Here is a 24,494-nt window from a genome sequence, read left to right as displayed (position 1 = left end):
TTCTTTTTGCTGCGCCAGGGAATCTTATGGTTTGTCTGCTGCGGTTCCCTGGAGCAGCAAACACAGGCGCGGCAGAGCACCCTTTTTGGGCGCTCTGTAAAGCACCAAGTCTTGTGGTAACTTGGCACCGCATGTTATATTCCATTGATTCAATAAATGTACTCTAGTAATGATTCATTGGATTGGATAAGCCTTTGTATATGACTCTGGTCAGCACAGTAACCTGCGTGTGTCTGTATGTGTATACATATGCATGATATTTATTGATGTTGTTGTGATGCACCTTCAAGTAACCCCAAGGTAAAAACATGTGTAGACAAGTATATAATACACTCAGACACTGAATATTCTGGGCCTCTCATTGAGTGTGTCTTTCCTGGCTATGTCTTAATGAACTGATTATCAAAAGGCACCACTATCATTCTGTGTTAATTACCTTTCTCATTTGTGAAAATGGGATTATATCTAGCTATGGCTGTCATCCCATGAGGGAGAAAGGCGCGTGATGACTGCACTAAAGTGATCCGTGGTCCAGTTCTCTCTCTCTCTCCTTTCCCTAGCACTGAGCCAGGGCAGTTAAAGTGGTATCAGACTGGATTATTTCTGCAATGTGTTTTGGACCAAAGACAAAGGATCTCAGTACAGTCAGATAAGGATTCTGACTAGGAGAGAAAGATTCAATACACACTGCGGAAATAATCCAGTTTGAGACCGCTTTAACATTTGCCCCCATTTTTTTTTACTAAGGATGCTGTATGGTTTGCTATGGTGTATGTTTATGTGTGTGTCCCCATGAGTTCCTGCACCCAAGGTGACCAGATGTCATAACCACAAAGGAGGACAACTAGGCGCCACAAATTGGAGGGCATGACTGCATAAAAGCTCAAAACACTAATAATAAAACAAGTCCATTATCCCTATCAACAATACAATTAAAATGCTCTTACAGCAATAAGATAACATCCCATTATTTTTAAAAAATAAAACAATCAAATAATATATAGAGATGAGTACACAGAATATTCTAGATGGGGTCCATGTCAATGGGTGACTGAGTGCGTTATTCCGGAAAGGCCTGTTGGAAGAGATCCTTATTGGCTGCCGTAAGTTCTTCCCAGAGGACCTTAATGTGTGGCTGGGTTGTACGGAAGAAGGCAATTCCACAAATAGGCTGGGGCCAAGCCATGAAGAGCTTTAAGGGTCATTACCAACACCTTGTACTGTGCCCAGAAACTAAAAATAGGTGACCAATCTGGCTGCCAAATTTTGAACCAATCGAAGTTTCTGGACTAGGTACAAGGGTAGACCCATGTAGAGCACATGACAGGGGGGAAAAAGGGAAAAAAAGAAATTGAGGCAAGAGGTTACCAGCGCATGTACCACTGTTAGGTCCCCTGGTTCCAGGAAAGGACACAGCTGGCGTATCAGCTGAAGCTAATAACAAGCACTACTAACTGTTGCATTTAGCTGATTTGACACCAGAAGCTACGAGTCTAGAGTCTAGGAGCACTTCCAAGCTGCAAAACCTGCAGTCTTTTAAGGGGACCATGGGCGCATGCATATCTATAGCTAAGACCATGTGAGCATGCATATCTATATCTATATCTAGGACCATGGGAGCATGCATATCTATATCTATATATCTAGGACCATGGGAGCATGCATATCTATATCTATATCTATGAACATGCATATCTATATCTATATCTAGGACCATGGGAACATGCATATCTATATATATATCAAGGACCATGGGAGCATGCATATCTATATCTATATCTAGGAACATGCATATCTATATCTAGGACTATGGGAGCATGCATATCTATAGCTATATCTAAGACCATGGGAGCATGCATATCTATATCTAATCTATATATCTATATCTAGGACCAAGGGAGCATGCATTTCTCTCTGAGAGGGCAGGAGCTCCACAGCTTGCCTTCTCTCTCTCTCTCTCTCTCTCTCTCTGTGTGTGTAGAAGGCCTGGCCCCTCTCTCCTGATTGGCCCATGGCCTGTGAGGAGGCCACGCCCCTCCCTTGGCTCCCGCCCCTGGCCCTTAAAGGAGGCGTGGCACTGGAGGGACTGTGGCCACCTTTGCTTCTCCTTCTTTGCTGCTGCTCTCATCATCGCCTTCACCATCATCATGACGGACCGCTCCACCTTCGACACCAACGTGACGACTCTGACCCGCTTCGTGATGGAGGAAGGCAGGAAGGCGCGGGGCACCGGAGAGCTCACCCAGCTCCTCAACGCCCTCTGCACCGCCGTCAAGGCCATCTCCACCGCCGTCCGCAAGGCGGGCATCGCCAACCTGTGAGTCAGTGAACGAGGGCACCTCCTCCTTGCGTCTGCATCGCGGAGATAATCCGCCTTCATACCGCTTTTAATGGCTCGGTGCTAGGGACCCCTGGGAAATGCAGTCAGGCTTGGTCCTCCTTTTCCAAAAAGAGGGTCCTACATTCCAGCCTTCTCTCCAGGAGGAGCATGTCCTCAATGTCCTCCATTCTGTACCTGAAGAAGCATGCATTTACATTCATAATAATAGTAGTAATAATAATAAACTGCCTCTCCTATAGGATCGAGGAGGCGGCATTTACAACAATAAAAACCATACAATACAATTAAAAATAGTCCCCACCCTCGTTAAAACAGATCCACACAATACTTCCAATACTACTACTACTACTACTACTAATAATAATAAATTATAATAAAAATAACAATACAATTAAAATCAATTGAAACAATCAAAGATAGGAAACAAGACATCTTGGGGTAACCGCTAAAGTAATCAATACCATAATATCAGTGCTCCCAGCTTTTATTCGGCCGTGTCCTATATTTTCTCTCTCAAATGTCCTACATTTTGAGGTGCCTAGTTGCTTAGTTGTAGGCAACTCTGATTGTAGTCTGCGTTGGCACAAGAGGTCTCTGGCAAAGGAGGCCTAAGATCCCTTGTTGTTGTTGTTGTTCTTGTTGTGTGTCTTCAAGAACTTTGCCCCTGAGGCTGAGAGAGTGTGACTTGCCCAAGTCACCCAGTGGGTTCCTATGACTGAGAAGGGAATTGAATCCTGAACTACAGAGTTGTAGTCCAGTTCTCAAACCACTATACTACATCGCACCGGCTCTCTGAAAGAGCTCACAAAACTACAAATCCCAGAATTCCATGCCATTGAGCCATGGCAGTTAAAGCAGTGTCAGACTAGATTGATTCTGCAGTGTGGATACAGCCTTAGCCTGCCTCTCCACCCCAAATGGACATTGCCTTCCTTTTTATCCACCGCAGTTTTGGAGACCACATCTACACTGCAGAAATAAATCAGTTTGACACTGCTTCAACATCCCTGGAATAATGGGATTTATAGTTTGGTGGGGACACCAGAGCGCTTATGACAGGGCAGGCTAACTGACTCACAAAACTACAAATCCCAGAATCCCATAACCTTCCGCCATGGCAGTTAAACCAGTGTCAAACTGCATTATTACTGGAATGTGGATGCAGCAGCCTAAGCTTTGCTCCTTCTCTTCTCCAATCCTCACTGCTGAATATTGGCCCAGCATTTGTCAAACATCAGCACATGGATTTGAATGGACTATAGGTCCTATCACTCCTGGCCACTGATCATGTTGGCTAAGGATGATGGGAGTTTTAATCAAAAGGCATCTGAAGACTCAAAATGGCAGGACTCCTGGGATTGTTTTAAAAGGGGGCCTCAATATCCACAGGGAGGTTGGTTTTGATTTTGGCTACCTGCAAAAAGAGGGCAGATCCTATCTAGTATCATGGAAGCACCCTTAAATATGAAGAGCCTTATGAGCACAATGTTTAGGCAGATATGTTCTCCATGTATTCAGCATCGCTTATTCCTAAGTAAGTGCACACATGACAGCAGAATTTATTATTCTGCGAAGGGCTTAATGACAATCATTGTCTTAACATTTCTAATATTGAGCTTTTAGTACACTTCTGGATGATAATGCCTGAGGAGGCTCAACTGCATAGGAATTTTGTTTGAGTATGGAGTTTATCCCGTGAATATCCTGGGGAAATCGCGTAATTATGCATAGCGGTTTCACACAACATCAAACAAAACCCGCCATTAAAGTAGTCGCAAAGAAACGTTAACACATCTTTTTTACTTTCGGGATTTCAGCAACAATGCATTTCCGATATCATTTTATTTGCGCAATTGTGTGTGATAGCCATTCATGCGATTACTTGCCATTTTAACTTTATCGGCTGGATGCTTTAAATGTACTTTAATCTCTCTTTAATGCCGAAATTAGCCCCAGTGTGATAAATTCCTATGTGTGCCTGTGCCTCCAAGTCACCTGTTGACTTACGGTGATCTCATCAGTTTCCTAAGGTTTTCTTCGGCAAGGAATACTCAGGAGGTGGTTTTGCCAGTTCCTTCCTCTGAAATATAGGCTACAGCACCTGGTATTCATTGGCCGTCTCCCATCCAAGTACTGATTCAGGGCTGATCCTGCTTAGCTTCCAAGATCAGAAAGGATCTGGTGGCTGTAGGATATTTAGGCAAGTCTAGGTAATGGGCCAGTTTTGCACAATCATTTCAGAGGGGCTTGACCCCACAACCTAGCCTTTGGTATTTTATTGGTAACTGTAATGTTTTATCAGTTTCATATATCTATTGCATTTGTTTTTATATATTGTACTGTTTTATCATTTTCTTGTACACCGCTGTGATCTATTTGGAATAGCGGTTTATGAATAAAACGTATTAATATTATTATTAGCCTTAAAAGGGCTAGAGCCTCCCCCAAGCCTCCTGTTTTGAGGTCCATGCAAAGGAGGCCAGGTGCTGTTAATGTCATGTTTTGAGCCATGCATGGTAACAGCTCCTTCTACAGTCTCCTATTAGAGACCCTAATGTACGTTCAAGATGTGTTGGAAGCATGGCCACCAGTCTGGCTGCAGCATGATAGGAGTTGTATTTCAGTGGAATTTGGGAGTTAAAGAGGGTCAGCCTTGGTTTGTACTTGAATGAGGGGCTGAACAGACCGCTCCTTTCAGCACCGGATAGGGGCCATGGCAACTACATGCTGTGCCCCCAGTCTGGCCTTTCCACGCCACAAAAAGTTGCAGAAAGGATGCCATAGCCATTGGCGCTGCTGCTTTTCAGAACTCCTTTGGTGCTGCGTCATCTGGATGCAGCGCCAGAGGAACACCATGATGCTGCCCGCTGTGTGATGGGGCACGCAGCATCACACTGGCATGGGGGCCAAGTTGGTGCATGCGTCGTGTGGTCACCACACCCCACTCCTCCCCAATGCTGGTCGTTATGGCTGTCAGAGGCACCAAGGGATGCCAGGTGCTGTAGCTTATATTTTAGAGGAAGGAACTGGCAAAATCCACCTCTGAGTACAGTATTCATTGCATAAGAAAACCCTATGTAACTGATGGGGTCGCCATAAGTGGACAGGTGACCTGAAGGCACATACACACATATCTAGAAGGGTATCAGGATGGGAAAGGTATGTGTACAATGTACTTTGCAATCCTGTCCATGGTCAGGGAGTTAAATGCATCTAATTCTCAGGTAAACAGGAAAGCGATTACAACTTTATTCCTGTCCAGTAGGGTTTTTTCCCCCCTGTTTCTAACCTAGAAACAGTTGAAAATAACATTAAGACTAAATACAGAAGATGGTTCTTGGTATTTCAGAGTAACAAAGAAAAGGGAACAGAAGCATCTATACCTGGTAAGTTTTGATATGGCAGTGTTTCTTTTAGTGTCTTGGGAATGGGGTACAGGAAACACATGCTATTAGAAAGAACAAGGTATCTTTTGAAATGCATATTACACAATGAAATATGATATGTGAACATCCTCTTAAGTGTGGAGCAAGTTATGGTGCAAGTGTAGCTGTTTGCAACTCGATCTTTATAGGAAGTGGTAGCATGAAGAGACCAGTGTTTACACCATTCTTCATATGTACCTTTGTTTGGTCATAGTTCCTTGGAGTTCTTACTCTTTCAGTTACATTGGACATTCCCCTCTACACTCCTATCTAGCTAATTCAAAACACAGTTGAGCCAACACAGTAGCAGCTTGTATTACTGTTGATACACTGTGACCCTCTTATCAGCATGAGATTGGTTTGTCAGACATCTCAGTGAATAACAAGACTATAGGATATTATGTATTCCTTGATCATGTTGTCTTACTAGGACTCTATATGATTTTTGTAGGAGTTAATAAAAACTAGGATACTGAAATATTCTAAATACTTACATAAAGGAAAACTTCATATAAAGAGTTTTCTGAGAAATCCACAAGCAAGCTTTACCCTTTACCCTTTCAGATAATCATTTGGACAGCATTGTTCCTTAGAGCGAGGTGGTATTTACAGTTCAAGGTACATTTCATGTAGCATCAGAGTATCTTTGTTTTTCACATGTGGATTTTCCTACTGAATTCAACAGTGAAATGGCGTCTGAAGGCTGACGACAGAAAAAGGAAAACCCTGACTTGTTTTCTATTTGAAAAATCTATATGTTGCAGCAAAGTTTAATAATACATTAAAGTCATTTTAAGTTCAGTTGATTTCAGTTGGAAAGCTAAGTGTTCATTCATATTCCACACTTAGGGGAATATTTTCAGGAAATGAAAATAACACTATTGTCATCCTCGACATCTGTTTTAAATTGTTATAGGAATTTTTAATTCCTGTGAAAATAATTTCCTTTTTACTGTTGACACAATTACAGTTGTCAGCAGTTTGGAATAAAATTGGATGGATTTAAGAAAATAGTTCTGGTGATATTCTTGACTCTGGAAAAATTAAAATGAAACGTTAGAAGGACAGAGCGAGATTATAAAAGAAATATAAATACAGGATTACAACAGATGTCCACATGCTTGTTTATATTCAGATGTCAATCTAAACAAGAGGCTGGAATCTTTAACCTTCTAGATACTGATGATTTATTACTCCACTCATATTTCACCTTTGCCTGATGGTTAAGGCTGGTGAGAATTGAAATTCAGTATTATCTGGGATGCTAGAAGTTTCATAATGCTGTTCTGAACTATAGTTTATCATTATCACTTGAGCTCATTTATTTCTTCCTCACCCTCCAGCCTGGTCATGAAGAGTTCAGCAGTTTATGTGTAAGGTTAAATTAATTGCAGCCAAACCCAACAATGTGGGTTAATCTTTATAATTTATTTAAAACAAGCCAGATTTAATCCAGGGGTTATGAAGCAGGCCCTTTTTTAAAGTAATATACATTAACCACACTTTAGGGGCCTGATGATATACCAAACTTTATTTAATTGAAATCAGAACTGAACACTTTTGAATCCCGCTTTTGTGGTTGAGCTCAAGAGGAAAAGGGGACAGACACATGCAGGAGTGAAGTCTACTGTTCTTCAGTCAGCTTATGAAAATCCACAGCTGGGGGAACCTGTAGTCCTGCTAACAATGTTGAGACAGATGGAACTGGAATCAATCCAAGATGATGAGAGCAGGAGTTGCACAACATCTGGAGCGCCAAGACTAAATTGTGGCTTAAAATGATATTTGCACATGTATTTCCTGCTCACTTTGCCAAATATGGAACACTAACCCTAACTGATGATAGCAATATAACCCTAACTGATGATAGCAAAACACAGTAGGAACAAAGCCCCTAGAGTACTTTGTGAGATACTTAAGCCTTTGTCTTTGAAACAAAATAAATGCTTCTGTGGTGACTTATTTTACTTATGTTCTTTCTGTCTACCTTCAGTTATGGAATTGCTGGTACTACCAATGTGACAGGAGATCAAGTAAAGAAATTAGATGTCCTTTCCAATGACATGGTGATCAACATGCTCAAGTCATCTTTCACAACTTGTGTAATTGTGTCAGAAGAAAACAAAAATGCAATCATAGTGGAAGAAGACAAACAAGTAAGTGCCTCTTGCTTACCATCAAAGCAGCATTGAGCAACAGCTATCTTTTAAACATGTAAAAATTAACCTAAGATACTGACTTCAGAGGACAAAGGGCAATACCCTTTTCAGTGCAGAAAACTGAGCCAAGTCTGTTGACAGTGGTCCTAGATATTACAAGGAAAATACAGGGCTCCCCATCCTACCTTTCTGTCATAATGTTAATTCAAGAGTTGAGAGGGCATTTAAAGGGGAGGATTACTGGTCAGCAGAAGATGTTTAATTCTTCTTATCCCAACTTTTGAAACCATCATTCACACCCCCAACTTTTAGCAGCAAGTCAAAAATCTGCAATTTATCTGTAAAACAAGATGTTTGAGGAGCATGCATCTTATTTTGAAGATTAATATCATTTCCATATGTATTATCTAGTTGATCAAATAAGGCATGTACTCCATATAAACTATGTTTTAAATGCTAATTTTTTGTTGCTGTGCAGCAACAAATTTTGTAACAGCTAGGATAGGTTGCAGTCCCTTGTAGATTGAGGAGGCCAGTACAGCCCAAAGGATGCCCTTCCTAACTTAAACTGCAGAGTTTAATTATGTGTGCCCTGCCTTTAATATCTGTTACTTTTAAAATAGACATTTTGGTAATGGCCTCCTCTCTGTCTGTCTGTCTCTCTTTTAAAGTGTTAATAGACAGTTTTAGTTGTGTCCAGCCTGCATGAAACTCATTGAGATACACACATTTCGATGTAATGGTACTTGGACAAGATAAACTCCATAGTGGATTGGGCCCACCTTATTTTTTTCTGTTTTTTTCAGATATCTAGGATAACAGGACACATGATCATAATTCAGAATTATAATCTAAATAATGTTATTGTTGTCATCCATAAACTGTAAGGTAATACAGGCTTGTGGAGACAGCACAAGGTGTCCCTCAATCTCACTTCTGTAGCCCTTGAGGCCCTCTAAATGTGAAAAAATAAACCAGCAGATTGTTTTCCCACAGATCATGCTGAAACATACAAAAATGTGCAAAAATACTGTTGGCTGCCCTCCTGCCTTACCCCAAATCCCCCACCCCTCAAATACAAGCCGTTTAGCAATCCCAAATGGCATCTGAAAGTAGCATAACATCACCTTTAGAGAACCTGGATACAGGGATGGGGAAGCAAAAATGCCCCCCCCCGACCAGTTGCCCACCTCTATTGTATATGATGGGATGAGACATTACCCAATTATTTCTCAAATCCACTAGCTCCTTGCAGTCTCTCAGAATTATGTGGCTTTAGTTACTGAGATCTTTGAACTAAAGTCTCAAACAGTTATCTTCAAGATACAGGACTTGGAACAACACTTTTTCCCTTTCCAAAACGTGTATGTAGATAGTGCAACATTATTGTGATACCTTCTTCATTGTCTGTACTTCTGGGCTGTTTACATCAGCATGAAAGATATTGAGTTTTATCACCAGATAGGCTGTGTGGATCAAATTGAAATCACCTGAACAGATGAGAATATTTTAGTAATAAAACAAGCACAAATTTACATAAATGCATCTGTTTCAATTGTATTCAACTATTTTTCATAGGGTAAATACATAGTCTGCATGGATCCACTTGATGGCTCTTCTAACATTGACTGCCTTGTTTCTATTGGAACCATTTTTGCTATCTACAGAAAGGTAGGACACATCATATTTAATACTTGCTTGTCCAAACTGTGAGCTGCTGTGAGTAACTCTTTTAAAAATATTCTGCTTTGGAGACTAATATGAACTTTCTCAAATGTTTGGCAGCACAAGGATTAACTGACAAGAATGATCATTAGGTTTGGACAGAATCAAATTAGATGTGACTGTTTTCTTTTTCAGCTATAGTGCTTTTCAGTAAAATGATTTTAAGTTCCGTAGCATGCAAATGCGTCATCTGACTTCTCAAAAATGAGGAAGTAAACTTGCAAACTGATTGCAAAGTCATAGTGAGATCTTCAGAATACTTGTGGCACTAAGTAATTAACACCATTCGGGATATTACTTGCACAAACAGTTGGAAGTTCACTATCTTATGACAGGCAGGTGCCCTGCTTGGAGAAGACTTGAAATTCTGGATTAGCATGTTTTCAAAATGGTTGTTGACTATTTAAGGCACACACCCTGCTATTTGTTTTTCTTATCCAGGCTCTAGGATTTGCTGAACTGTAAAGTATATATACACTGTGGAGATCTGCTAACTAGTATTGTCCAATAGCAAAGTAAGGGTTACATTAAGAGTCAGCAAGCATAAAGTTGACAGATTCAGCTGCCAAATGGCATATTATATCTTCTTTTCTTTACAAATGTTAGTGCATGGAGAGGAGGCTTAATCCCCATCCCCACCTTCACCCCCTGCTTCAATTTCAGCAATAATCCTCTTTTCTCTAAAATAATAGGGGAAAGGTGAATATCTGATAGTGAAAACTGGCTCTCCTTAGCTGCACTGCAGGGAAAGGGGAACAGTATAAGTAAAACTACTATGAAATAACAATCAGAATCACCTCATATGTTTAAAAAAGAAAATAAGAAACATGTGATCATTGCTGTTGCCTTTAACAGTAGCTGTTTGACATCTCAATCTGTCTATTGTTTTGGTTTTGATATCTTAGGTTGTTTTCAGTATCCTTCCCAGTTCCATGCCACCACACTTGAGTAAACTCCCTTCAGATCTTGCCCATCTCTGTGGGCTAGTCTGCATGCAAGTATATCATGTGAACTGCTGTGGATTTTTGCACATTTCCATTTTTTTCACTTTCCTGCTCAAATTTGCATCTGTTTGCCCTAACTGTGCCAAAACTGCACAGCCATGCAAATCCGTACAAACAAGTGGATGACCACATGTTCAGTAATGGATACTCACAGATATCTGATATAAACCACTAATTCATTTTCAGCAGAATTTATGGAGTTTTTTGCTTCTCCCCAGCACAAACCCCACATTTCTCCGAATTGCATGTTGCCAGATTGCATTCTGTTCGAATTGAACAAAGATTATTTTAATAATCTTTTTAATAATAAAGCAACTTCTCTCTACCAGCCTGTCATTTTTCACATGCAATCTATTTTACTTTCTTGAAAAATAAGTAGACTCCCTTGTGCTTACTTTTCAATGTCCTATATTATATGTGCTTTTTTCCTGCTTAGAAAGTTGTTTTCTAAGACATACAATAATAAAGTTGCTTTCTGTAACATAGAGTAGTAATTCTGCTGATTTTAAGAAATTGTATCCTGTATTAATTACTAATTAATATAATGAATATACCTAAACTAGGTTTCTATAGATAAATAGGCAGTTCATGTGCACAGTTAATAAATACCAGGCTAGTTATGGATGCCATCACAGCTTAAACTGGGAAGATATCAAGATAGAAGATGACTTTTTTTATTAGATACTTCTTGCCCTTGAAGAAAAATATTGTGGGTTCAAAATGTCTTCCTCGGGTATTCATGGGTCCTTAGCTAGCCCAACATTGGCATTTGTGCTAAAAGAAGAAAAGCTGCATGTAGTTTGTCTAGGATCTAAAGAAGAATATGGAATTCAGCCCAATGGCACATTTCCTCTGAGTTCAATCCACACCATACCCAACCAAGGATTATTTTTGAGAAGAAATCTTTAGGATAAGGCTCCTGATAATGTCAGCCAGCCTGAGTAGTAAAACTATAACAGGTAATTTATTTCTAGAATTATAGGCTCTACAGTGTACTAAAGCATATTTACTAATAATAATGGTATATGTGTTATGACATTTCCCAGCAAAATCCAAATGCTACACTGTGGGGGAAAGTGGGAGTTCCTTTGAACCCTCAGGCACTGAAATTGAGAGAAAGATTCTCCAACTCTTAGCTCACTACTCATGAAAACCACATAAAATTATTGTTACCAGATCTAATTCTTCCCATTTAGTTTCTTCCTTAAGCCATTTTCAGTTTTAAAGCATTTAAGAAAGAAGAAAGTTCTCAACAATACTTTAAGGTAACACCCCCCCCCCCCATAACATTTGACTTCCAGCTCTGAAGGTTTTTCTCCCTTATTCAAGGTTTCTCCTGGTGCACCTTGTGAGAAAGATGCTCTACAGCCTGGGCGTAATCTTGTAGCCTCTGGTTATGCCCTCTATGGCAGTGCCACCATGCTTGTCTTGGCCCTGGAATGTGGTGTCAACTGTTTTATGCTGGATCCGGTAAGCCATTCAAATAATATTCTGTGAAAAAGTTTATTTTCTATGCTTTGGGCAGAAATTGCCCCCCCCCCCCCCAAGAATATTGTAATAATTTATTAAAAGAAGCAATAAGTTTTTCCTAAAAGTAATAAAGCTGGTTCTGCTTTCAAAATTCATGTACAGTAACATTAAGATGAGCAAACTAGGCATGTGTGTCAAAGAAAGAATAGCTTATTTACTTAGGATCCTTACATTCAAACACTTGCATACCCTTGGTTTTGCAATCCTGCTCCTGGGGGTGCTAGGAGCCCCACCCATCCTGCCAGGGTTTCCCATCATACTTGCTAACATCTTCACCCTCCAAATACTCTGACGTCTCCTTTCAGCATTAAGCCCAAATTACCTATTGCCTTAAATACATAGGGGGGACATGTTCCCAATTTTCCTACTCAGAAGTAAATATAACAGACCCTGCATGGATTAGGATTTTACTGTTGGATGCAGAGGGTTTTAAATTTTGTTCCTTGTTGTCATCCACATCTATATGGGTGTTACTTTCTTTTTGCATAGGGAAAAATCTTCAATTGAAACAAATGAGAGTGTATTTTTATGTAGATTGAAGGGCCTGGGACCCTAGTATGAATTAGGACCATCACTGGAGGCAAACAGTCCTCTCTCTGGCTTTCTTTTGAGTACAGAAAAGGGAATAGATTGAGCTGTATACTATCTATCAAAGCTGAGTCAAAAAACAGGCCTTCCCCTCATAGCGACCAGTCAAGACAATGAAAGGCCCAGTTTCCACTTCTGGTGTGAACTGTCCAGATGCCGTACATCTAGTTCAGAACTGAATCTGTGGTATACCACCATTAAACAGATTAAAATAAGGTAACCTTTTGCTCTGGATATCCCCAGAAGATTTGCAGTGGGCAGCTGTTCGCATGCCTGTCTCATTGTGCCACCTGATACTGGCATGAGTTGTCTCCTCTGAGATCAGAATAAGGCAACCAGCCATGTGATTGATGCTGAGCACCTCGTTTTCAGCCTCAGAGGAAGCAACTCATGTCAGTGGCGGATGACACAGTGGGAAACACATACAAATAGCTAACCAGCATCACTCCAGAGTGTGAAGGTAATGAAGGGGATGTCAGGGCTGTTTTGGGGCCATAATACTTTGGGTTATTCTGGCTCTGTGCAAACACTGACAATGACTTGCCTTAAGGTCAGCCTGTGGGTTTTTGTGGCTGACCAGGGATTTGAACCCTTGTCTCCTGGAGTCCTAGTCCAGTACTCAAACTACTACATCAGATTGTCTCCTTTTAGTCTAGAAGTTTTCAAACAAGGGAATCTTATTTTAGTCTATATACATCAAAATCATGTTAACAGATGTTCTTGTACACTTTCAGATTGCATCCTGATGTCTTTAAAAGAGTAAGTGTGGTGATCCTATGTGTGTGACATCTTAAATACCCTAGAATATTTTCATCCTTGAACGTCCGTAGCAGATTGCATGTTACAACATAGCTCTCATACCTTTAATGAAAACCACTTTTTGCATAGCAGAAGTGATATTCAACAGACTTGCTTGAATTTTACTTTGTCTGTTCACATCTGAGGAACTGGAGTTTAATGAATTCTGGATTCTGTTACTAGAACCTGGAATTCTCCATTGTGTATACAGTAAGTTCAGCCATAATGCATGTTTTTACGAGGCAGATTGGCAGTAACATGATCAGTTAACAGAGGAATACTATTTGCAGATAGTGCAATTCCATCTTGTGCATTCAAAATTGCCAAAATTGGTGCTTCTCTGCATCTTGGCTGTAAAGATGCAATCCCACTTCTCTCATTTTAGCCATTCATTTAATCAGTTGTAAAGTGCTCAGAAGTTATTTTTGCTGTGTTCGTCTGAAACATTATTGTGTTTCCTGAATAAGGTGCTAAGTAAGAGTGCTTCAGAGAAATGCCCTGTGGTAAAAAATGTCACTAGAAGAGAAGCTTAATGTGATAAAGCATTTTAAACAAAATAAATGTGCACATGAGCTTGTTTGTGCAGCAGGAATAAAGGAATCCATATTGCACATATAATGCAGAGAAAATTAAAGCAAGTTGTATTACAGGGACTAAGTTAAGTGCAAGCAAATCTTCTAGATCACGTATGAAGGAGACAGAAAAACTACTAAGTGCATGGATTGAAGGTCAAGCAAAAGCTGATGTGGGACCACATTTCTAACAATAAAAGAGACTGCATTAGCTCTCAGCATTAGCTAAGAAGTCAGAAAATCCTAGTAATGTGCCATCATTTAGTACTAGTAGTGGCTGGTTTGCTGGATTGAAGAGCTGATATGGTTTTCATAATGTTAGGCTATTTGGTGAAGCTGCAAGTGCCCATGAAGAAATTGCAAATATATTCCTTCCTCTATGAAGGAAATTAACTGAAGAAGAAAACTACAACTTGGATCAGATTTTTAATGCTAATGAAACAGGGTTGTACTGGAAATGCATGCCATCTAGAACGTATATTTCTGAGAGTGAAGTCCATATCTCTGAATTCAAAGCTGCAAAGGTCAGATTGACTGTGTTGCTTGGTTCAAATGCTAGTGGTGATTTGGAGTTGAAGCTTGTGGCTGATTACCACTCTGCAGCCTGCATGCTTCAAAGGAGTATTTAAAGTCAACTTTAGGTGTATATTTTAGATCAAGTTAGAAGGGATGGATGACAGGGCAATTTTTTCCAGATCTCTTAACTGATGTTTTTGAAGTAGTTTTAGAAAATACTGCAAGAAGAAGAATACGAATTTTGAAATTCTCCTGCTTTTAGACAATGCACTGTCATCCCTATACAGTTGCTGAGCTTTTACAACACATCAAAGTGATATTTTTTACCACCAAATACAACTTCTCTACTACAGCCTATGGATCAGGGGGTTATATCAGATTTATTATTTGAGGCAAAGTTGCTTGCCAACCATAGGTGACAAGGTAAGTTTGGCTGAATTTTGGAAGAATTTTAACATAAAGAATGGCGTCAACATCATTGTTGAGGCTTGGAATGATGTCACTAAAGATTGTGTGCATACTTGTTGAGGGAAAAATATTCCTTTATGGGTATGTTTGTGATTCTTCGGGCTTTAAGCCATTAAAAAAAGCCTGCACCAATCAAAGAAAGCTGTGCTCCACCTGCAAAGCAGATCGGATCTCAGGAGGTGGGAAATTATATCAATGAGTTATTGGAATCACATGAAGAAAATTCCTGCATGGAAGGTATGCAGCAGCTTGTCGCAACTGCTGAGGTTGCAGCAGATGAAGATGATGAAATACAAAACCAAGAGAGCTTTATACTTCTGTGTTAGCAAACGTGCTGATAGAAATTAAAAAGCAATTGCAAGTCTTAGAAAAAAGGGAATGTAATGCTGAACATAGCAGAGTAGCAGTTTTCAGCACGAACTCTTATCTTGCACCCTACCAGCAGCTTCTTTACAAGTAAAAAGAATGGCAAAGCAGCAAAAATTAGATGTCTATAAAGGCCCCTAGGAAAAGCCACCTACCTCAGCTGTACCTATTTTCCATATAAGTCCTGTTATTTTTAGAACATTAATATTATAACAGATTTTTTTAAGGAATGCAACTATCGCTTTATAGCAGAACTTACTGTATGTTTGAAATGGCTGCATGTAACTTGCTTTTTGTTTGTTTCCCCTTAGCTGTTATGAGTTTTATGTTGTGTATATGTAGTAACACTTTCCTTAGATAATCATGAAAGCATAAACACCATTTAGGAATAAGTGGTTTTAGTATGGACAAGATTTATATGGCTGTTCCAAAATGAGGAACTATGCTAGTAAATAGCCCTCTGCTATTGCCAAAGGTATTCCTAATTACTTTTAAACTTTGCAGGGGAATTACAGCAAATACAGTCCACTTGATGTGATGGTGTACATTCTCTAACTTGTACATATGTATAAAAATACATTATTCTGCTAGTATTAACTTGTCCAACATCACTCTGCATTGTAGTAAGGTGTTCGCTGTTGCTGTTAAACTATGCATGGAATTTGCTTGGCTATAAAGTGCTTGCTATGAGAATGGGAATGATTTTCTTCCTTTTCTTTTTTTAATGCTAGGCAATTGGGGAATTCATTTTGGTCAACAGAGATGTGAAAATAAAGAAAAAAGGAAATATCTACAGTCTTAATGAGGGATATGCTGCCTACTTTGATCCGGCTGTCACAGAATACCTTAAGCAAAAGAAATTTCCTCAGGTAAGCTTCTGCTAATAGACTTGGTATCAAAATACACAGGGAATCATCACTTCTTTGATTCCATGTATTGCATTAACTGTCTCCATCCATTGATATGAATGGAATCCTATGGATTGCATCCAGCCCTCTGGATCTAAGCAGTCCTGTGTGTGGACCAAACTTGTTTTCTGCTGTTCCAGAGACTAAAAAAATGAACAAATTCATTCAAACTACAAGAAAGAAGATTCCACCTAAACATTGTGAATACAGTCAGCCCTCTACAGCTTTGATTATTTGAGGATTTGATTAATATGTTCTCTCTAGGACTCTAGCTTCTCCAATGCAGCTCTGCTGGAAATTGTTCATAGAGTTGCACTGGGGGACTTAGAGGTTACTACAGAAAACAATTTTCTTGATATTTGTAAGTCCTCCAGTGTGATTCTATGGTCAATTTCTGGCAGATATTGTACTTGTACAGGTAGTGGAATGGCAAGATAAAATCATAGTGGTTTTTTATTTGCAATTTTTCCACTTTCAAGGGAGTTCCGTGCCCCTAACCCCAGCGAATATGGAGGGACCGCTGTAAATTTGATACTCTAAGAGCTGTTTAAATAGTGGAATAGACTGCCTCATAGGGTGGCAAATCTTTGGAGGTATTTAACTAGAAGTTGGATTGGCATATTTTAGAATTGCTGTAATTGTGTATTTCTGTGTGGCAGGGGCTTGGACTATATGGCACTTGTGGTCCCTTCCAACTACAAGCTTCAATAATTTTTTATACAAATTGAGAAGCAAGGTTGATTCCTAGGACCTTATCACATGAGAGGGAAGTGCCCAAATCCCGTGGATAAACGGGAATTAAATCCGGGGAAATCCCACAATAGCAGGATTGTTTTCAGATGACGTTGGGCTAACTGAGCATTAACTCAACATTAACCTTTGCAGAAAGTGAGCAAAATCGGCTGCTTTTTACTTTCAGGATTTTCCCGGAAGTAAAAAGCAGCCAATTTTGCCCACTTTCTGCAAAGGTTAATGTCGGGTCAATGCTCAGTTAGCCTGACATGACTGAAAACAATCCTGCTTTTGTCAGATTTTCCCGGGATCTAAACCCCGTTCACCCGCAGGATTTGGGCACTTTGCCTCCCATATGATAAGGTCCCTAGAGTAAGAAGGGTAAATGTGATATGTCCAAGAAACTTTAAGGATTGGTTTGTACTTTTAAAATTCCCAGCATGAAAATCTTTTGTAGGAAAAGGGGTGAAAAAAATACCTGTGGGCTGCTGCCAGTCATATTGCACTGGCCTCTCATGTGCTGTGTTAAAGTGCTGGGAATCTGTGTGATAAGCTTTAGTAGATCACTGCATGGGGCCATCTTCAGGTTTTTCATACTTTTCCTTTGTGTAGGAATTTTAAAATTTTAAAAATAGTCCTAAATATATCCAAGTGGATATATTTCAGTATATCCACTTCACACATTGTTTTCTACTGCCTTGGCTTTTCATAGGGCAGTCAGATGTGATTGAAGGGTCTGCATGATGAGCTTCCCTATAGTGAACATGATGACCGTCTGGAGGAGTTGGCTTCTTCTGTTCCTTTGGTTGCATTTTGTCCTTTTTGTTTAAGGATGAGCATACTATGCTGCACTGACTGTGTGCATCCCACAGGCTGTTTTGTGAGCCCACTGAGCCCCCAGGTTAAAAACATTGCCCCCAAATGCCTCTAAACACCCTTTAGGGAGGATGAGTGGGCAGTTTTGCCATATTCTCTTTGCACATCATTTTTGTCTGTGGCTCTTTTCAATGCTAGAAGTGATTTCCTGTTGCAGAAAAAGGGTTCCTCCTGGGCCCCAAAACAACACAAAATGAGTGTGTTTGGAGTCATTTGAGGATGGAGAGATTTTTGTTTTTGTTTTGTTTTGTTTGCAGGGAAGTGCAGTGGGAGGGAATCAACCCACCAGTATTTCCTGAGGGTCAACACAGCCTCCTAACCTCTGTCACTTGCCCAGCTGTTATCCTGTTCTAGTTGGATGCTACAATTTCTTCCCATTTAGGAAGAAACAAATTTTAGCTGTTTTCTGGACTGGCCCTAATGGGGAGTAATGGTGATCCATTCATAAAATACTGTGCAGCCTTCCCAAATTGTCTTCCCTCCTATTGTTTTGGACTACAACACCTAAAGGAATAAATAAAGGAATAAAGGAAACATTTATTGTAATGCCCTGCTTTCTTCAATTGCTGTCTTAGGATGGTAGCTCCCCTTATGGAAGCAGATACATTGGATCTATGGTTGCTGATGTGCATCGTACACTGGTCTATGGAGGAATCTTTCTGTATCCAGCCAATTCAAAGAGCCCCAAGGGAAAGGTAACACAAATATACTTCTTTTTATATTTCATGTTATTATTGCCTCTATATTCTAGACTTGCACCTACTTCTGTGGACATTCTTGAGTTTTCAGCCATGGCACTGTGGAAAAGAACTAGACACAGTGTGAATGGTTTCAGGCTGATGGTGAAGGACCATATTTTAAGTGTTACAAATTAAGATGAAATTCTATGGTTGGAAAACTAGCTGAGCAGACAGTGGGCTGGAATAAAATTTCTCTCGATGTGTCCATTTTTTTAGCCTTGTGGGAAATTGCATCTGCCATCCAAAGTGGCAGAATCCCCTCTACCATTCAGGATTCCACTACTTGTGTAGATCAGGTCTGGAATTATGGGGCAAGTGTATGTAATTAAAACATCAAGTACCCCAAATGCTAATTAAAATAATTGTTTCAATGCTAGTTTTGATAGCCGGTGTATTTTAAGAAAGGCAAAACATTCCACACCACTAAAGAGTTACACTGCTTATCTACAGTATAAGAAATGCAGTCACTTTTCACTTACTGACATTTTTAGGTAGGATTCAGGTGTAGGCTCCAGTTTCAATAATGGATAAGCTGCCAACAGTGATTTCTTTGGCAAACACTTTCCTAGTTCACATTTGGAAAGGAGAAGGGCTGTTGCTCAGCAAACAACTTTAATCTGAATTTTGAAACTGTTTCAGTGTATGCTTCAGTTTGTAGATAAGCAGTTACTCATTTACATAGAATGTCACAAACAAAACTTTTCCCCTTTACCTAAAAAGAGAACAGTATTTCTTATGTACATAACTAATAGTGCTGGTTCTCTTGCATATTTTAATAGATAAAATCTGCATATAGCGATGCTTTCATACTTAATTTGCACTCTTTCTCCAAGCTGCTCAAAGTTCTCTTCCTCCATTTTATGCTCATAACAACCCTGTGAGGTAAGACAAACTGCAGTCCAAATTACACTTTTCCTTAAATCTTTGAATGCACTGGAAGTTACTTTGGTATAACATGGGTTTGACATTTGAAAAAATACACAAGGAGCATGATACAACTGCAGTGCTTTTTTGGTGAACTGTAATGTTAAGTGCCTATTTGCTTGTGCAGTACTAGCTGATGGCTTTCTTTTTATTTTCAAATTGTGTGATTCCAGTTGAGGCTGCTCTATGAATGCAATCCCATGGCTTTCATCATGGAGAAGGCTGGAGGGCTGGCGACAACAGGCAAGGAGGCCGTCCTGGACATTGTGCCAGAAAACATTCACCAGCGTGTGCCCATTGTTTTGGGTTCCCCAGATGATGTGCAGGAATACCTAGCCTTTGTCAAGAAGCATTCTGCTAAATGAAGTGGAGGAAGCAGTTGTTGCATTACCAACTGAAGTGCCTTACCCCTGGACCAAAGACCATACTGTGCCATAGTTCTGACTGTGAAGCCTTTGACGAGTGCAAAAGAGCCGTAATGTCACTGTGTACAAAAAGTGTGCTTGGTGCTTATCTTCATGGTGCCATTAAAAGTGCCAATTAAAGAAAGTGATTTCATTTTTTAGCTACACAATCCATTTTGATAAAATACCATTAGAGAATCAGAAAAGTGTACCCTATAGCTCAGTGCTGATTTAGCACTATGGTGGGAATTATGCAGCTCTCCAGATGTTGTTGGATTGCCTAGCCAACACAGTCGGTAGTGATGGTGATGATCTGCCTCTCCCTATGAATCGAGAAGTGCTGAGACCAGTAGTCCCACATGTAAACTTTTTTAAAATGATGAGGGTATGTTAAAAAAATGCACCAGAAAAATGCACTTTGTCCCCACATGACTTAGGGCCTTCTTTGTTCAGCCTCAAGACTGCAGTATTTGGGATATAGGTCTAATTTAGACTGGAAAAACAACATCCTGCATGGAAGCCTATTAATTGAATCCTAGTTCACAGTCATAAGGAGTCTTCATTGGCTGAAGAGTAACATACGTATGGGCTCTTTCACACTACTAAATTATAGTGTTATCATTCCACTTTAACTGCCATGGCAACATGTTATGGAATCCTAGGATTTGCAGTTTATAGAGAAGTCAAGGTTTAAAAAATTAGCCAGAGAGCTCTAGTGCCTCACCAAATTACAAGCTTGGGTCTCTTTAAAACTAGACAATTATAGTGCTGTGATTTCACTTTAACTATCATGGTTCCCTTCTGTGGCAGTCTAGGGAAGGACACTTAGAATTCTCATCCAGAAAGTTCTAGTGCCTCTCCAAACTACAAACCCCAGGATTCTGCAGGATACAGCCATGGCAGTTAAAGTGGAATCATGGTGCTATAATTGTGCAGTGTAAGAGGACCTGATACTAAACTATAGATATATTGGTATCCTGCATTGAGGTAACTGGGGTAGATTTGTTCAGCTCTATACCACCTGCACTTTATGCTTTGTTTCCTTTGGCTACTAAAATGGCTGATAGAGCCATCTTGAATTCCAGTGTTGGGGAGAAGGCAAGATATAAAGTGATAGATATATGGAACAAGGACTAGCCAATGGCCCTTTGGAGTCATTCAGAAGTAAAGACATTGTCCATTTCACACCAATAGTATAGAGGGAATTTGGGGAACCTGAAAGCACATGCATCACTAAATGGGTGTTACATCAAAACACTAACTCATTGGACTAATTAAATAGATTATTAGGAGTTAAGGCGACTCTATCACAAGGTGTTTATGTGCAGAAAGTCAGAAATGACCTGAAGGCACACAACAAACATAGGTTGTTCCTTCTCATTGACTAGGTCAGATAGACAACCTAGCAGCATTCATGTGTTTAATAGTACAGCTCCCACAATCTGTGACCACAAGCTCTGCTGACCGGGACTTTTGGGAATTGCAGTTCTGTGTATGAATGTAACTTTGAGTCACTTGCTGACTTACAGCGACCCCATCAATTCCGTAGGGTTTTCTTAGGCAAGGAATACTCAGATGTGGCTTTGCCAGTTCCTTCCTTGGAAATATGGCCGACAGGACATGGTATTCATTGGTAGGGGCCCATCTAAATACTAATCAGGGCTGATCCTGCTTAGATGGGAAGATCAGTTGAGATCTGGTGCCTTTAAGGTAGTTTTATATGTGTGGTAGTTCATAGTGCAACCATTAGGGGTTTAGAAGGCAATGCAGAGTTAAGGGATTTTTGAGAGTTTATTTCAACCCAGCCTTGGAAGCAAAGAAACCTCCACTACACTTCCAATCCAGAATTAGTATATTAGTTATACTATTGTAATTACTAATTAGCTTAGGAATTAATCATTGCTAACTTAATTGGTACTATTGTAAAGCAAGCCAAAGTGAGATGTGGGGCAAAGTACAGAGAACAATATATAGTAGGAATATAGGAAGTAAAGTGAGTCAGACAATTGGTCCATCTGGCCCAGTTTCTTAGCCATATGTGGAGGGGAAGCCACCAGCAATTATCTAGATGTGAACTATATCAGATTATATTGGATTTCAAGATTGTATGTAAGGTGATGATGGGTGGGAGGGGGTTAAACTGGTAAATGAGGTTTCTCATTCTAAGAGTAACTCTTCCCACTGTTTTTATCTAGAACATTATTGACCACCACAGTTACTGTTCTACTAAGTGACTAAAGTACTTTGGCATTTGGTGAAAGGTCACTGGCTCTAGTTACAGATGGTTTCAGTAACACAGACTACTAGCATTTAAACTGAGTTGGAAGAAAGTATCCCCTTAATGGAACTGTTTTAGTCGGCTGGGTAATGGAAATAACATACGTATATTCTATGCATGTTATTATGAATACCTTCATAATATAGCTAGGGGCTTCCCAGTGTCATTTTCCTTTCCTACAGGGCCAGTGTACATATGGTTCAAATCCTCTTTTGGTTATGAAATACATCAGTTTCCCTCTATCAATTCAATCAAAATGAGAAGATGTTTAGCAGTTCTGCAATACCTGTACCAGTTCTATGTGTGATTAGGCAAGAAAGCAGAATTAATATTCTGCTTCAAAAAACACGGTGGCATCCATTATCTTGATGAAGGAAAGAATCTTGGAACTTAACCTTGATAACTGCTTTTAATTCTTCGTTTATTTGCCACCTTTTAAAAGGCAACTTCTAGCTACTTATTTCATAGAATCATAGAAGCATATGATTCTATGACATAAGTAGCTAGAAGTCGGCAGATAGAAAACAGAACCCTCCCTCCCTATGACAAACATACATTTGAAACACCATGGTTCTTCTAGGGAAGAGTGTAGCTTCATATTTCAAGAACAGGGTTTGGATTCCTTCCCAACTTTCAACTGCAACTAAAATCAAGATGGTCACAGCATTCATTGAAAATTAAACATCATTTGTTTATTGGGGCTGCTAAACTTTGACATCTATTGAACAGACACAATTAGGGCCACATACGCTGTATCTAAGTGACATAGATGTAAGTTGCACTATGCATGTGGAGTTATTTTTTTGGACATTGTACAATGCTTGAGTGATGGACCCCTCGCTAGACTAATCCAAGCTCCTGTCATTCCCCTTGCCTCTTTCCCCCCTCAAAATCCCTCCCTGGATCTGGTACTTGGGCTTCAAGATGGTCCTTATATGGACCAGTGGATGTGCTGTTCTATGCATTCACCATGGTGAGCGTGACCAGATTCTCTATCAAAACGTAATAGGAACAGCCAGACACAATTGCAATAAACAACTTCATTAATACATAATTAAATCACACATTAAGCCCTGAACTATTTAATCATTCACAGCTCCCCCAAACCCTATTTAGTTCTTCTTTGGCTCTGTCCTGTTTCTATTACAGCTTTAACCTATCTCTCTTGACATCTTTCCCTTACCTCTCTATCCTTTCTCTCATACAACCCCCCCTCCAGCATTACCTGAACTGTGATTGACTGGCTCCAACTAGTCTGTCACAGCTTGTGTCCAGCTAATAGTATAAGTGGAGTTACACCTTTGGCTCCATTGCACATGTGGTAGTACATTAAAGTACACAGAACAATTTGCCTCTATTTATTGTACTGTAGTTCAACAATAGGTTGTCAGCCCCATGCCTTGACCATTTAGCCACGTACATTGTGCTACGTTGATATTTAGTTGTGTAAAGTAACTCCACTAGTGGATATTTAAGCTACATGGAAGGAATGCTATAATCTCCTTTTAGGGAACTGCACTTTAGGCAGTGAAATGTCATGACATTTCTGCCAAGGAGAAGAAGAGTGTTGGAAAAGGGCCACAGAAAAGTGCATTGATGGCCCAATCTTAAAACTTGGTCAGTCTATGGCTGCTGCCCCACTGCAGAATTAATGTAGTTTGACACTGCTTTAACTCTCTTGGCTCCATCCTATAGAATCCTGGGATTTGTACTGTGTTGTAGCATTAGAGCAAAGCAAAGGCTAAATATCTCACAAAATTACAAACCACAGAATTCCATAGCACTATTATTTGGTAGATGTAGTAGTACAAACAGGTTTAGACTGCAACCATTAATCCATTTCTGTTGTTGCTGTTATTCTTGTGTGTACCTTCAAGTCGTTTCTGGCTTATGGTGACCCTATCATGAGATTTTCTTGGCAAGATTTGTTCTGAAGGGGTTTGTCTTTGCCTTTCTTTGTGGATGAAAGAATATGACTTTTCTAAGGTCACCCAGTGGGTTTCCATGGCTGAGTCGGAATTCAGACACCGGTTGCCAGAATCATAGTACCTACCTCCATAGATTTTAGTGTGAATATTGTACGATGATTGCAGCATTTAGTTAAATGTTACATGGCACTATAATCCTATAAACTGAACTA

The 24,494-nt window shown here is 39.8% G+C and overlaps 1 protein-coding gene across 1 annotated transcript; it reads left to right on the top strand.

Moving 5' to 3' along the window:
* The first annotated feature begins 2,110 nt into the window (after positions 1–2,110).
* LOC149323670 (fructose-1,6-bisphosphatase 1-like) lies at positions 2,111–20,221 on the top strand. Its single transcript, XM_089490869.1, has 7 exons — positions 2,111–2,317; positions 7,760–7,922; positions 9,504–9,596; positions 11,984–12,124; positions 16,224–16,361; positions 18,584–18,703; positions 19,846–20,221. Exons 1-7 carry the CDS (start codon positions 2,148–2,150, stop codon positions 20,035–20,037), a joined length of 1,017 nt encoding a protein of 338 aa, XP_089346995.1. The 5' UTR covers positions 2,111–2,147; the 3' UTR covers positions 20,038–20,221.
* The last annotated feature ends 4,273 nt before the right edge of the window (positions 20,222–24,494 follow it).

This window comes from Sceloporus occidentalis, unplaced genomic scaffold, assembly GCF_023333645.1.
Source record: "Sceloporus occidentalis isolate IW3139 unplaced genomic scaffold, rSceOcc1.0.p SCAF_1, whole genome shotgun sequence".
NCBI lineage: Eukaryota > Metazoa > Chordata > Lepidosauria > Squamata > Phrynosomatidae > Sceloporus > Sceloporus occidentalis.
The sequence above is the reverse complement of the archived record's forward strand: the minus strand, read 5'-3'. Positions and strand labels throughout refer to the sequence as shown.

Excerpts from the sequence above, each read along its gene's own strand:
- LOC149323670 (XM_089490869.1), top strand. The coding sequence starts at position 2,148 with ATGACGGACCGCTCCACCTTCGACACCAACGTGACGACTCTGACCCGC. Across the intron at positions 7,923-9,503 it reads TAGTGGAAGAAGACAAACAA|GGTAAATACATAGTCTGCAT; the intron begins GTAAGTGCCTCT and ends TATTTTTCATAG. Across the intron at positions 18,704-19,845 it reads CAAAGAGCCCCAAGGGAAAG|TTGAGGCTGCTCTATGAATG; the intron begins GTAACACAAATA and ends GTGTGATTCCAG.